Below are 15,852 nucleotides of genomic sequence, written 5' to 3'. Positions count from 1 at the left end.
CCGTGTTTGATGCGTATGTGATCCGTTTTTATTCTCAGCAGCTATGTCATCTGCCATTCAGCTATGCTACATGGCCGCTGACAGCAGACACAGACATAGCCGCGCGATCAGAATGAAGTCAGATGAACTTCACCCGACTAAACTGTCATCCCGCGGCTCTGTCTTTGTGTCATGGCCAGATTGTCGGTCACCGGTGAAGGTATCACCGGTGACCGCACTTTCCCTGAGTGACTGCAGTGATCTCCGCTATCAGCGGTGCCATCACTGAGGTTACCCGCGGCCACAGCAGAAATCCTCTCGCTGAGATCTGTGGCCGCGGGTAACCTGAGTGACGTCATCGCTGATAGCGCGACTCACTTCAGTCGCTGCGGGGAGCTCACAGAGAGCGGTCGTGGTCTGTGACCGCTCTCTGTCAGCTTCCGATGTAGCAGAGCTGAAATCGTTGTGGGACCTCTGTGGATTATGTCGGACATGGAGGGGTATTTGGGGACTTTAATAAAATGGTGAAAGAGGTTGTTGTTTTTTGTCATTTATTACAAATAAAGGATTTTTGGATGTGTGTATTTTCTTTAACTAACAGGTTAATCATAGAAGTTATCTTGGGGAGACGCCTGCCATGATTAATCTAGGACTTAGTGGCAGCTATGGGCTGCTGCCATTAACTCCTTATTACCTCGATTGCCACCGCACCAGGGCAATTCGGGATGGCCGGGTACAGTCCCGGGACAGTCGCATCTAATGGATGCGGCTATTCCGGGCGGCTGCTGGCTGATATTGTTAGGGTGGGGGGCTCCCCATAACGTGGAGCTCTCCATCCTGAGAATACCAGCCTTCAGCCATGTGGCTTTACCCTGACTGGTATCAAAATTGGGGGTACCGCACGCCGTTTGTTTTTAATTATTTATTTATTTATTTTACTTCATGATATAGACCCGCCCACTGGCAGCTGTGATTGGTTGCAGTGAGACAGCTGTCACTTATCGTGGGGGCGTGTCTGACTGTAACCAATCATAGGCGCAGGTGGGTGGGGAAAGCAGGGAGTACGAGGAGCGGCCTGCTTTTTCAAAAGAGGAGAAGCCGCCAGTGTGAACGCTGTGCAGCGCCGCGCCGGTGATCGTGGATCGGTGAGTATGAGAGAGGGGGTGGGAGGGAGAGACCGACATGGACAGAGAGAGAGATAGAGCCAGAGAGAGAGACCGACCGACCGACAGAGAGAGAATAGAGACCGAGAGGGAGACACCAACTGACAGAGATAGATTGGCCGACATTGTCAGACCTCACTCATTTACCAGTGTTTTCTGAAACATGCGATAAATGTATTTAGAAAAACGGATGTCACTAGGATGGTGTGTGTGCCATCCCTGTGACATCCGCTTATTTACCCGCTCCCATAGAGTTGCATTGGAGAGACTCGCGCGAGAAACTCACCAAAACGCAGCATGCTGCGATTTTTTTCTCAGTCCGATTTGGACTGACAAAAAAATAGAAGATGAGAGCTGCCTCATTGATTAACATGGGTCCGAGTGCAGTGCGAGAATTTCTCGCATTGCACTCGTGCGAATTAATCGCAAGTGTGAAGCCGGCCTAACAGTGCGTCATGACCACATTGTTATGGTTTGAAAAATACAATAAGTTTAAAAAGAGAGAAAATAGTTCTATCCCTCACCAATTCTTACTTGAGCAATTGTAGCCAATTTTTAAATAAAACCCTTTGAATTATAGTACATCATGATGGCTTCTCCCATGTGACTCATCTGACAAAAGAACCTGATTAATGATAAAAAAAATTTGCCACATTCTGAAAACAAGAATGGCTGCTCCGTTCTGTTGGTTTTCTGATGGTCGGCAAGACTTGATTTACCAGTTAAACATTTCAATTATTTACAGCATGAAAAAGGTTCCTTCCCTGTGCGGCTTCTTCACATGTTTAACAAGATCTGATTTCTAAGAAATACATTTTCCACATTCAGAACATAAAAATGGTTTATTTTGTGTGATGTTTTTGATGGTAAACAAGACCTGATTTCCTAGTAAAACATTTACCACATTCTAAGCATGAAAATGGCTTCTCCCTTGTGTGAGATCTTTGATGAACAACAAGGTGTGATTTCTGAATAAAACATTTCCCACACTCTGAACATGAATACGGCTTCTCCCTTGTGTGATTTTTCTGATGTCTAACAAGGTCTATTTTCTGAATAAAACATTTCCCACACTCTGAACATGAAAATGGCTTCTCCCGTGTGTGATTTTTCTGATGTCTAACAAGGTGTGATTTCTGAATAAAACATTTCCCACACTCTGAACATGAAAATGGCTTCTCCCCGGTGTGATTTTTCTGATATCTAACAAGGTCTGATTTCTGAATAAAACATTTCCCACATTCTGAACATGAAAATGGCTTCTCCCCTGTGTGAGATCTATGATGCCAAACAAGATCTGATTTCCGAATAAAACATTTCCCACACTCTGAACATGAAAATGGCTTCTCCCCTGTGTGAATTTTCTGATGTTTAACAAGGTTTATTTTCTGAACAAAACATTTCCCACACTCTGAACATGAAAATGGCTTCTCCCCTGTGTGAATTTTCTGATGTCTAACAAGGTCTGCTGTCCGAATAAAACATTTCCCACACTCTGAACATGAAAATAGCTTCTCCCCTGTGTGAATTTTCTGATGTGTAACAAGGTTTATTTTCTGAATAAAACATTTCCCACACTCTGAACATGAAAATGGCTTCTCCCCTGTGTGAGATCGATGATGCCAAACAAGATCTGATTTCCAAATAAAACATTTCCCACACTCTGAACATGAAAATGGCTTCTCCCCTGTGTGAATTTTCTGATGTGTAACAAGGTTTATTTTCTGAATAAAACATTTCCCACACTCTGAACATGAAAATGGCTTCTCCCCTGTGTGAATTTTCTGATGTCTAACAAGGTCTGATTTACGTATAAAATATTTCCCACACTCTGAACATGAAAATGATTTCTCCCTTGTAGGAGCCGTTTCATGTTCCACATCCCTTCTGTAACTTTTATTTTGCATACAATTCTGTGATAAATCAGAATATTGGACTTGTTTGAAAAGATCAGATGATAGAGCTTTCCAAGGAAGGACTGGAGGTATATCTCGGACAGCAGCATGCTCTTCATATGTATCATGTGTGATACTTTCATCATCTGTTTTAAATTCTGAAGATATTAGAGGTCCACCTGAACTCCTGATACAGTTATCGGCTAAAAATAAACACAACGTTATTTTTTATTATATAATTTTGAAAGTAGATTTATTTTTTTTTAAATCAGAACATACGAAATTAAATTAGGAAACAAATTATTCTGAATCTGTTTTCCAATTTTGAAATCTTAAGCGGGCTTTACATGCTACAATATATCTAACGATGTCTCGGCGGGGTCACGTCGTAAGTGCCACACATCCGGCATCGTTAATGACGTAGTTGCGTGTGACACCTACGTGCGATTCGGATTGTACGAAAAACCGTTGATCGCATACACGTCGTTCAATAGCTAAAAATTGAACGTCCGGTTGTTCAATGTTCCTGAGGCAGCACACATCACTGTGTGTGACACCCCAGGAACGATGAACACATCTTACCTGCGGAAGGAAGGAGGTGGGCAGGATGTTTACGTCCCTCTCATCTCCGCCCCTCCGCTTCTATTGGCCAGCCGCTGTGTGACGTCGCTGTGACGCCGAACGTCCATCCCCCTTCAGGAAGTGGATGTTCGCCACCCACAGCGAGGTCGTATGGAAGGTAAGTGCGTGTGATGGCGTTTAATCGTTTGTGCGACACCGGCAACATATTTCCCGTGCCGCACATACGATGGGGCATGTGCGATCGCATACGAGATCGCATATGTGATTGCAATGTGTAAAGGAGCCTTAAGAGTTACATCTTCGTTAACTCGGATCTCCCATTCCTAGCACCAGTTCTATGGAATGTGCTACAGTAAATAATCTAATTGATTGTTGCAATGTGACTGTAGGATAATGAGGGACAGGGGGCTCCTATACTTTCCCTCATGCTAGGAGACCTTAGGCTATCCCTAACCTCTGGATTCCCCCTGAACGTGGAAGTATGGCAGGAGTATGATGGAAATACAGATTAAGAGACAGATGGGAAAAACAAAATTCAGACACACTACAAACTCACAGAAATAAACAGTGAGAGACTAAGGAGAAAAGCAAGAGCAGAAAAGCAGAAACAAAAAAACAACAAGGGTTAACATCACAACTGCTCACAGCAATAATGCACGACAACCATCAGTTTGTATCACAACACCTCACCAGACCTGTATAGGTAAACTATAGCTGGCATTAATGGAATAGTCAAGCCAGCATATACAGAAGGGGAGCGAATGATACTGACTCCCCTACAGCATGTGATGAAAGACATTAACAAGGAGCCCAGCAGAGAATAAGTCTTGCTAGTCTAAAGCAGGCTTTACACGCTACAACAAATCTAACAATGTGTCGGCGGGGTCACGTCGTAAGTGATGCACACCCGGCATCATTAGTGTTGTTGTAGCATGTGACAGCTACGTGCGATTGTGATTGAATGTAAAACCGTTCATCGCATACACGTCGTTAATTTCCTTAAAATTGCACGTCGGGTTGTTCAATGTTCCCGAGGTACCACACATCGCAGTGTGTGACACCCCGGGAACGATGAACAGATCTTACCTGCGTCCCGCGGCTCCCGCCGGCAATGCAGAAGGAAGAAGGTGGGCGGGATGTTTACATCCTGCTCATCTCCGCCCCTCCACTTCTATTGGCCGGCTTCCGCGTGACGTCGATGTGACGCCGAACGTCCCTCCAGTTCCAGGAAGTGGATGTTCGCCTCCCACATCGAGGTCATATGGAAGGGTAAGTACGTGTGATGGCAAATAATCGTTTGTGCGACACGGTCAACAAACTGAACGTGACGCACATACAATGGGGGCGGGTACGATCGCATACGATATCGTATGTGATATCGTAAGGTGTAAAGCAGGCTTTACTAAGTATGTGGTTCGACGCCTGCATCTCCCTGCGCTGCTCAAAGACATCAGAGAAGTTAGCAAGCAGAGTGCCAGAATCTGTAATTTCCACAGATCCTGATGCCGCCATGACAGTTGGCGATGCCTGCAAGCATCTCGTTGTGACATTGATCCACAACATAGACAATTTCAAAAAGGTTTTTTTTTTCGAAGACGAAAATATAATAGAGACAAATGCCAAATATTTAATGGGCTTGTCCGGGACTATAACGCTGATGGCCTATCCTTAGGCTTTGTAACCAAAAAGGTAGCAGGGTCTTGCTGTCTGTGCAGATAAACATTAGGGCTCCAATTCATCAACACCGGTGATGTACAATGAAAATTGATGTCAGGGACTGAAGTGAGATTTCTGGCATAGGGAACATCGCAGTTTGTTATGAATTAGAGAAGCGGTGGCATCACACCCTTCTTCTGGCCTAGCTCTGCCCATTTTTGCAAAGCTGGTTAAAATTGGCGTGAAACCTCCAAAAGTTGCACAATTTATTTTTTGTACATTCATTTATTATTGACTGCAGAATGGCTATGACGTATCAATGTTTGGAATCAGCGGTACAAAAGGATGTAGATGAAATAGAGAATCATGACTGTAAGGCACTAGAGTGTTAATAAGTGCTGAGAAAACCGTGCAATGTAAAAAAAAACAACGGTTATCGTAATCAAAACAAACAAGAGACTATAACAATATAGCTCTGGAGTGCAGCCAGGCCAACCATCTTCGTCTTTATAAAATCCTTCCCCGGTCTTCTTTCCAAGCTTATTGAGCAATTCACTGGGGGCAAAAAGGGGGTTTTCAGGTTCCATCTGGTACCAAACATCAATGATGTATTTACTAGTGTCAAGACCAACATAATCCAAAAGCTCAAAAGGACCCATTGGGTAACGGGCTTCCAATTTCATTGCAACATCCATGTCTTCCTTAGATGCATGACCTCTTTCATGAAGATGCACGGATTCCATTAGGTATGGTACCAGAAGACGGTTAACAGTGAACCCTGGGATGTTCTTATGTACCGCCCCAGCGCCAGCAGCCGGGCTGCTGCTCAGATCCGGATCTGCGGTGGCTCGAGCGGTCTTCGGACCTGAGAGAGGTTGCGCGGACACTCGAAATAAAAAGGGGGGTATTTACAGGGGATTTTGTGGTTAGAGTTCGTGACGCCACCCTCGGTGTGTGGTAAGGTGGAGTACCACCACTGCTGTTGGGAGCGCAAAACTGAAATTCTGAGCACCTCTGCAGCAAGAAGGGAGCACGCTTGGATCCCATGCCCGATGGTGTTGCTTGTTAGCCTGTGACCTTTCCCTTGGCACCTTCTTTACTTGTTGGCCCCTGTAGTTTAAAACTAGTCGGGTCCCGCTCACCTGTATGGCTAACGGAATGAGCTTGCTCTCAGGGTTCACGCATGGTATTTTCTGGACTGTGTATTGGGAAAGTCATATCCCCCTCGTTGCGCTAGTAACCCGATTTTCGAGCGGGTGGAGAACGAATCATGAAGTCTTCGCCCTCATTGGATAAATTACAAGGACGCTTGAAGCTACTTCCTGGCCTAGGGTCCAAGTACCCTGTCGTGCCCTGGCCCCTGCCCGGAGACGGTTCAAGGCCGCCGGCTGCCCTCCTCGGCAGTTCCGTGCCGCTTGACATGATCCCCTGCGACTGGGGTTCCAGCTCGTACCAGGCCCAGACCAACGTCTGCCACCTAGTACTGAGGAGCCCAGCTCCTAACCTGTGACCTCTCCTCTCAAGAGTCACTTCACAACTCCCCTCTCTTCACACTCCTGACCCTCCCAAACCAACCCCCCCCCCCCCAAGTAGGCACCCTTATTCTCTTCAGGCTACCCAATGGCGTGTCTGGTGGGTGTGGTGGAGCGTGTTTCTAGGATTTTTGATTGGCTTGGCTCTTAGCAACACGAAAAGGTCAGGGACCCGTAACCAAGGAGGTGGATACTGTGCATAAGGGCAGACTGCACAAGACCCTGTGACGACCTGATAGGCCAGGGCGTCACACTTACATGAAACAGGCATCTTTCCTAGTGTTTAACTGAAGTCCATGAGAGAGTCAGAAGTTGTTTGGCTAGTCATTGGTGTTTTAATGACCTCCACCAGCTTCATCATTGGTACTGGATTAAAGAAATGCAGCCCTCCGAACTGATCCTGCCTAGTTGTGGAGTTGGCTATATCAGTTATTGCCAATAAGAATGTGTTGCTGGCAAATATGGTGTGTTCTGGTGCAAATCTGTCCAGTGTCTTGATTAGTGCATTTTTCACTTCCAAGTTTTCTATTATGGCTTCCACCACCAGATCATTGCTGTGCACCACGGCCGCTGGGTCTGTGCTTCTGCTGAAGTTTGAGAGGGTTTTGCTGATGAACTGTGAAGCAGCCTCAGGTTTGTCTGCAAACATCTTCTTAAGGCTGCTTTACACGTTACAATTTCACATGCGATCTCGTGTGCGATGTGACACGCCCCCATCGTATGTGCGGAACATTCAATTTGTTGCCCGTGTCGCACAAACGATTAAACCCCGTCACACGTACCGTATTTTTCGCTTTATAAGACGCACTTTTGTTCCCCCAAATTTTGGGGGAAAGTAGGGGGTGCGTCTTATAAGCCGAATATACGGGGGGGGTGTATATATATATGTACACTGCAGGGTCCAGGGGAGGTGGGGGCGCTGTGCTGGGGGCAGGTGAACGCTGTGGTGGCAGCGTTTGATCTCCTGCTCCCGCTCATATAATATGCACAGCCGCTGTCCATCTCCGGTGGTGCTGAAATCGCACCGCAGTGTGGGGCTGGGGCAGCGGTGCATATTATATGTCTCTGCGCGCCCCTGTGATGGTACATGCCTTCCCTGTGTTAGATTTGGCCCCCATGCTGCTGCTCATTCTAAAATAAAAAAGCTTTCCTTACCCCCTCCAGCGTTTCTCCCCGTGTCCCTGCTTCCACTGTGATCAGGCAGGCAGAGATCTCAGTCTGCTGTGCTGATCACATGACCGGCACTAGAACCAGGAAGTAAGGAAGAGAAGCACGGAGGGAGACAGGAGGGAGCTCAGCGCTGGAGGAGGTAAGGAAAGAGGGTTTTATTTTACTATGGGCAGCAGCCTGGGGGCGATATCTAACACAGGGGGACTTGTGCGATCTATAGGGGCCATGGGCAGCACTATGGGGGCGATATCTAACACAGGGGGACTTGTGTGCGATCTATATAGGGGCCATGGGCAGCATTATGGGGGCGATATCTAACACAGGGGGACTTGTGCAATCTATATAGGGGCCATGGGCAGCACTATGGGGGCGATATCTAACACAGGGGGACTTGTGCGATCTATAGGGGCCATGGGCAGCAGCATGGGGGTGCTATCTAACACAGGGGAACGTGTGCAATTCATAGGGGACCATAGGCAGCACAGGGGAATGTATGCAATCCATAGGGGGCCATAGGCAGCACAGGGGAACGTGTGCAATCCATAGGGGGCCATAGGCAGCACAGGGGAATGTATGCAATCCATAGGGGGCCATAGGTAGCACAGGGGAACGTGTGCCATCACAAGGGGGCTATATTCAATATAAGGGGGCCATATCCAGATTAAGGGGGCTAATTTTAGGATGGGTGGCTATGAGGGACATATACCCTATATGATTTGTTAGAGGGACACTGGCATTATAAGATAGACCCCATTTAACATTAAAAAAAAAATTCTCTTTTCCTTCACCAAATTTGGGGGTGCGTCTTATAATCAGGTGCGTCTTATAAAGCAAAAAATACGGTACTTACATTCCATACGACCTCGCTGTGGGTGGTGAACATCCACTTCCTGAAGGGGGATGGACGTTCGGCGTCACAGCGACGTCACACAGTGGCCGGCCAATAGAAGCAGAGGGGCGGAGATGAGCGGGACGTAAACATCCCGTCCACCTCCTTCCTTCCGCATTGCCGGCGGGATGCAGGTAAGATGTGTTCATCGTTCCTGAGGTGTCACACACAGCGATGTGTGCTGCCTCGGGAACATTGAACAACCGGACGTTCAATTTTTAGCTAATGAACGACGTGTATGCGATCAATGTTTTTTTGTACAATCCGAATCGCACATCGGTGTCACACGCAACAACGTCACTAACGATGCCGCATGTGCGTCACTTACGACGTGACCCCGCCAAAACATTATTAGATATATTGTAGCGTGTAAAGCCCGCTTAAAGCAATCATTTCATTAGATAATTTTTGGTAGTTTAAAAATTTGGTATTTCAGTGTGCGGTTGTAACTTTATTTTTTCTATTATCTAACTATCTACACACACACACACACACACACACACACACACCAGCCTGTCTCCTCTTCAGCTTTAGACTCCTGCAATTAAGAGACCTTTGGTCACATGACGTGATGTTAAAAAGGTTCTTAAGCAGTCCTATAATCGGTATATAAACACTGGGGTCGCTAGAAAAATGGGGGCCCTGTGAAATTGCCCAGTTTGCTCTCCCTTTCCCCTAATACAAGTCCTGCATTACAGCCTGTCGTCTGTTCAATTCTTTGAGACTCCTGCAATTAAGAGACTGAATAGGATAACTGAAGTGAGCACTAACATATATATATATGAGTGCAAGCCAAAAAATACATACTATATAAGAATAAGGCTGCACATCAAACTTTGATGTGCAGCCTTATTCCTGCAATTAAGAGACCTTTGGTTACATCATGTCACATGACTTCATCAAAGGTCTTTAAACAATCAACCTTAGAATACAACTAATGGGGTCCCTAAAGGCCCCGTCACACGCTACGATATATCTTAATGATATGTCGGCGGGGTCACGGAATTTGTGACGCACATCCGGCATTGTTAGAGATTCGTAGCGTGTGACATCTCCGAACGACTGTTAACGAGCAAAAATACTCACCTTATCGTTGCTCGTTGACACGTCGTTCATTTCCATAATGTCGTTCCTCCTTCTGTGCGCTGGTTGTTCATCGTTCCCGAGGCAGCACACATCACTACATGTGACACCTTGGGAACGACGAACACAGCTTACCTGCGTCCCGCCGGCAATGCGGGTGGAAGGAGGTGGGCGGGATGTTACGTCCCACTCATCTCCGCCCCTCCGATTCTATTGGGCGGTCGCTGTGTGACGTCGCTGTGACGCCGAACGTCCCTCCCCCTTCAGGAAGAGGATGTTCGCCGCCCACAGCGACGTCGTCCGGGAGGTAAGTACGTATGACAGGGGTTCACGACATTGTGCTCCACGGGCAACGAATTGTCCGTGACGCACAAACGACGGGGGCGGGTGCGATCGCTCATGCAATCGCACGATATATCGACACGTGTGACGGGGCCTTAAGAGCGTGGGGTTCCTGAGAAATTGCACAGTTGCAACGCTGGCCCTTACTGTAACTAGGGCTTATTTTTAGGGTAAGGCTATGTGTGCACGTTGCGTACTAGCCCTGCAGAAATTTCTGCAGCGATCTGAAGAGCACACGTGCGCTTCAAATCGCTGCAGAAAATGTCCGTAGAGAAAAAAAAAAAGCCGATTCCATGCGCTCTGCCTGCAGCTCCTGCCATAGACAGAGCAGGGGCTGCCGGCAAAGCGCACGGAAGAAGTGACATGTCACTTCTTAGAACGCAGCCCTTCGGGCAGCAGCCGAATCGCTGCGCTCTAAGACGCCACGTGCGCACGGCCCCTGCACAATCTCCATAGACTGTGCAGGGGACGCAGGACGCATGCAATTACGCTGCGCTACAAAGGGCAGCATAACTGCATGTTTTTACGCAACGTGCGCACATAGCCTAATGGAGTATTCGTGAACCCTCTGCAGGTCTTTGAGTTGCCATCATAATGACATAGAGAAGACACTAGAAACAAACAGCAGAGGAAGCAGAAGCAAAGAAAATACAGCTGAAAAAAAACAGAGCAGAAAGTCTAAAAATGTAAACACAAAATTAGTGCAGAAAGTACATGAGTAAATATCTCTTACTGGATAGAGCTGGAGGAAACACATCCTGAGGAACATCGGGAGCTTCTTGTTTACAGTCCTGTGGGAGAAGAGGACGGGGACATCTCTCTGGTGTTGTCTTCTTACTGGATAGAACTGAAGGAGACACATACAGGGACTGAATTGATTCCTTACATACAGATAATTATAGGCCGTGTGTATTTAGTCCTGTCTATTACCTGGTGATGTGAGGGGCTGGGGAACCGCCATCATTACGTCCTTGTACAGATCTTTGTGTCCTTCTAAATACTCCCACTCCTCCATGGAGAAATAGACGGTGACGTCCTGACACCTTATAGGAACCTGACACATACAATGATACCGTCACCCCCGATCCCTTCATAGCGTTACTGTATAATGTCCCAGCATTCCCAGCAGTGTCACCTCTCCAGTCAGCAGCTCAGTCATCTTGTAGGTGAGTTCTAGGATCTTCTGGTCATTGATGTCCTCATGTATCGGGGGGTGAGGTGGAGGCCCCGTGATTGGGCTCAGGGGTCTTCCCCATCCCTCAGACACAGGGGCCTGACAGCGCTCACTAGAGGTCTTCTTCACTACTGTGTAATCCTGGTTATGGAGAGACACAGTAATAAATCTCACTCCAGACATTTCCAGAGTCCTCACCTCTCCAGTTCTGTCCATCTGTTATTCCCATAGATAAGAATGATGTAATGTGACGTCATCAGAATCTCTCACCTCTCCAGTAAGCCGGAAGAGGATCTCTAGGGTGAGGTGTAATATCCTCTCCGCCATCTTGTCCCTGTCCATATCCATCCTTCACGGGGCAATCAGGAGAAGTCTCTTATATAGAAGATCTCCACTGAGAGGATCCGATATTGTAGGGACCTGAATGGGGAGAAGAGGACGATGTAACATCATAAAGAATGCGCTGTAATAATACAATTACTGGAGATAAAAGAAATCTCCTTCACTATAGGGAAAACCCTGAGAATATAACAAGATGGAGACGACTTTTCCCAGTACAGAGGCCGGAATATCAGCAGAACGTATGTGACAGAGACAGATAGAGCCGCCGCCATTATATCTGAGGAGCAGAGAGGAACCTCCCCCGCCCCAAATAGTCTCAGAGCTGAAGGGGTTAATGCCCCCTGCCCCAATAATGGGGAATCTCCACACACCTCCACCTGCAGAGCCGCACACTAGATATATAATACCCTGCACCTACCTCCACCTGCAGAGCCGCACACTAGATATATGGCTGCTCTGTGCTTACAGGGCCTGTGATGATGTCACATGGAGGGGAGGAGTCAGGGGTCACATGGTCAGCTCCTCAGTGTATGTTAGTCGCTGTTTCACAGTTGGCAGCGTTGTGATGTAACGCTCTGAAGTGATTGTTCTCCACGTTGCAGGAAATCCCCATGGATAACGCCATCTGCGCCCCAAACACTGAGGCCAGGATTTCCCGGCTGAGGACGGGGTCTTGGATGTCTTTTTCTGGCCCGAGCCTTTGTGCTGATATTCCATGGACTGACGTTTCGGCTCCGGTCCGTAGTGGTGTACACAAGCTTCATCTCCGGTCACAATTGAATGCAGAAAGGCGTCACCTTCATTCTTGTAACGTGAGAGGATTTCCTGGTAAATGTCCAGTCTGTGGCTTTCATGTCAGACGTCAGCATCCGGGGCAGCCATCGTGCACAGATCTTCCCATAACCAAGCAGAGCAATAATGTGACTACACGCTCCTGTGAAATGCCGATTGTGCTTACAATTTCTCTCTGAGTGACACGACCATCATCCTAAGTCTACGTTTTCCATGTGTAACTCCGTGGTTGCTGTCACAGGACGTCCAACTCTTTCTTTGTCACACAAGTCAGACGTTCCCGCCTCACCATCTGTAATCTTACCACTGGCCCAACGACGCACAGTGCACATCAGCACAATCACCATACACGGCTTGTATTCTCTGATGAATCTCCTTTGGGGTGACACCTTCTGCTGTCAAGAATTCAATGACAGCACGTTGCCTAAATCACATTGACCGAACGTCTGCACAGGGTTCATTCTTTACACTGTAACAACACAACCGTTCATTGATAAGGTTTCCTGTCAACTGGAGCTATAGAGGAGAGTCTACTGAACAGTCCAGTACCTGCCTCATACCAGCGCTGCCATCTGTGAGGAGTTATGGAGGCATTACTTGTCATTCAACCCTCATATTAATGTTTTTCGCCTTACAGCCCCATTTCCCTGACCTGCGCTAAGTCCCGGGGGTCCGGCGCTCTCTGTGTTATAGATTTGAAGCGTCCTGGTAGACGTTTCTCCAGGCCTCTCCCTTAGACCGTGCTCACACTGTTGTATATTCTCTCATGTATCAGACTCGAGTGTTGAGCCGAGTGTCATTCACTATAATTCGATTCCTTTATATACAAGAATCGGATAAAAGTGCGGAGAAGATGGAGAGATTAAAGGGTTTATCCAACACTTTTTTTTTTTTTAACTATTAGGCTACATAGATACATGTAGGTGGACACCAACTATTTACCTGCTCTGCTGTGAGCTTGTCTCTCTTTGCACAAAGGTCATGTTACATAGTTACACTCGTAGGTTGAAAAAAGACCTACAGTTAGATCCAGAAATATTTGGACAGCGACACAATTTTGGCGAGTTGGGCTCTGCATGCCACCACATTGGATTTGAAATGAAACCTCTACAACAGAATTCAAGTGCAGATTGTAACGTTTAATTTGAAGGTTTGAACAAAAATATCTGATAGAAATTGTAGGAATTGTCACATTTCTTTACAAACACTCCACATTTTAGGAGGTCAAAAGTAATTGGACAAATAAACCAAACCCAAACAAAATATTTTTATTTTCAATATTTTGTTGCGAATCCTTTGGAGGCAATCACTGCCTTAAGTCTGGAACCCATGGACATCACCAAACGCTGGGTTTCCTCCTTCTTAATGCTTTGCCAGGCCTTTACAGCCGCAGCCTTCAGGTCTTGCTTGTTTGTGGGTCTTTCCGTCTTAAGTCTGGATTTGAGCAAGTGAAATGCATGCTCAATTGGGTTAAGATCTGGTGATTGACTTGGCCATTGCAGAATGTTCCACTTTTTTGCATTCATGAACTCCTGGGTAGCTTTGGCTGTATGCTTGGGGCCATTGTCCATCTGTACTATGAAGCGCCGTCCGATCAACTTTGCGGCATTTGGCTGAATCTGGGCTGAAAGTATATCCCGGTACACTTCAGAATTCATCCGGCTACTCTTGTCTGCTGTTATGTCATCAATAAACACAAGTGACCCAGTGCCATTGAAAGCCATGCATGCCCATGCCATCACGTTGCCTCCACCATGTTTTACAGAGGATGTGGTGTGCCTTGGATCATGTGCCGTTCCCTTTCTTCTCCAAACTTTTTTCTTCCCATCATTCTGGTACAGGTTGATCTTGGTCTCATCTGTCCATAGAATACTTTTCCTTCATGAGGTGTTTTTCAGCAAATTTAACTCTGGCCTGTCTATTTTTGGAATTGATGAATGGTTTGCATCTAGATGTGAACCCTTTGTATTTACTTTCATGGAGTCTTCTCTTTACTGTTGACTTAGAGACAGATACACCTACTTCACTGAGAGTGTTCTGGACTTCAGTTGATGTTGTGAACGGGTTCTTCTTCACCAAAGAAAGTATGCGGCGATCATCCACCACTGTTGTCATCCGTGGACGCCCAGGCCTTTTTGAGTTCCCAAGCTCACCAGTCAATTCCTTTTTTCTCAGAATGTACCCGACTGTTGATTTTGCTACTCCAAGCATGTCTGCTATCTCTCTGATGGATTTTTTTTTTTTTTCAGCCTCAGGATGTTCTGCTTCACCTCAATTGAGAGTTCCTTAGACCGCATGTTGTCTGGTCACAGCAACAGCTTCCAAATGCAAAACCACACACCTGTAATCAACCCCAGACCTTTTAACTACTTCATTGATTACAGGTTAACGAGGGAGACGCCTTCAGAGTTAATTGCAGCCCTTAGAGTCCCTTGTCCAATTACTTTTGGTCCCTTGAAAAAGAGGAGGCTATGCATTACAGAGCTATGATTCCTAAACCCTTTCTCCGATTTGGATGTGAAAACTCTCATATTGCAGCTGGGAGTGTGCACTTTCAGCCCATATTATATATATATAATTGTATCTCTGAACATGTTTTTGTATACAGCTAAAATAACAAAACTTGTGTCACTGTCCAAATATTTCTGGACCTAACTGTAGGTCCATCTATATCAACCTTTCTCCACCAATTATACATTTTGTCATTAAGTCATTTATAACCGACAATGTTGTGTTTACTGAGGAAATCATGCAGCCCCTTTTTAAAAGCAGTTATAGTATCTGCCATTACTACCTCTTGTGGTAGGGCATTCCACAGTCTGACTGCTCTAACTGTAAAGAACCCTTTCCTATTTAGCTGCCGGAATCACTTTTCTTCCACTCGCAGCGAATGCCCCCTGGTCCTTAGTATAGTCTTTGGAAGGGATAAGTCATGTGCCAGTCCTTTATATTGACCACACATGTATTTATACATATAAGGTTTGTTTCACACGTCAGTGAAAAACACAGACGTTTTCCACTGGCGTGTTAAAAACACCTATGTTCCTCCGTGTGATTCACGGCACACGTGTGTTGTCCATGTGCAATCCGTGATACATGATCCGTACTCCGTGGTTTCATATGGACATAAACTCACCTGTCCAGTTCCTGCTGTCCATGGTACTGAACTCTCCAGCATCTGGCCCCCGCTGTCTTTCACCTCTGCAGAACCTTGCGGGTCGGCTCTGGCTGCATTCATAAATTTGCATGCCAT

General features: G+C 46.4%; 1 protein-coding gene across 1 annotated transcript in view; it reads right to left on the bottom strand.

The window, feature by feature from the left end:
* Positions 1-15,852, bottom strand: part of LOC142260524 (uncharacterized) — a 72,214-nt gene extending 56,362 nt beyond the window's left edge. Inside the window, exons 1-4 of the mRNA XM_075331972.1 lie at positions 15,736-15,852; positions 11,222-11,345; positions 11,025-11,138; positions 1,991-3,240 (exon numbers count right to left, since the gene is read on the bottom strand). Of these exons, the coding sequence (XP_075188087.1) occupies positions 1,991-3,240; positions 11,025-11,138; positions 11,222-11,345; positions 15,736-15,852 (1,605 nt within the window). The remainder of the gene's footprint in view (positions 1-1,990; positions 3,241-11,024; positions 11,139-11,221; positions 11,346-15,735) is intronic.

Source organism: Anomaloglossus baeobatrachus, unplaced genomic scaffold (genome assembly GCF_048569485.1).
Source record: "Anomaloglossus baeobatrachus isolate aAnoBae1 unplaced genomic scaffold, aAnoBae1.hap1 Scaffold_118, whole genome shotgun sequence".
NCBI lineage: Eukaryota > Metazoa > Chordata > Amphibia > Anura > Aromobatidae > Anomaloglossus > Anomaloglossus baeobatrachus.
Note: the sequence above shows the minus strand (reverse complement) of the source record. Positions and strands in the feature narration are given on the sequence as shown.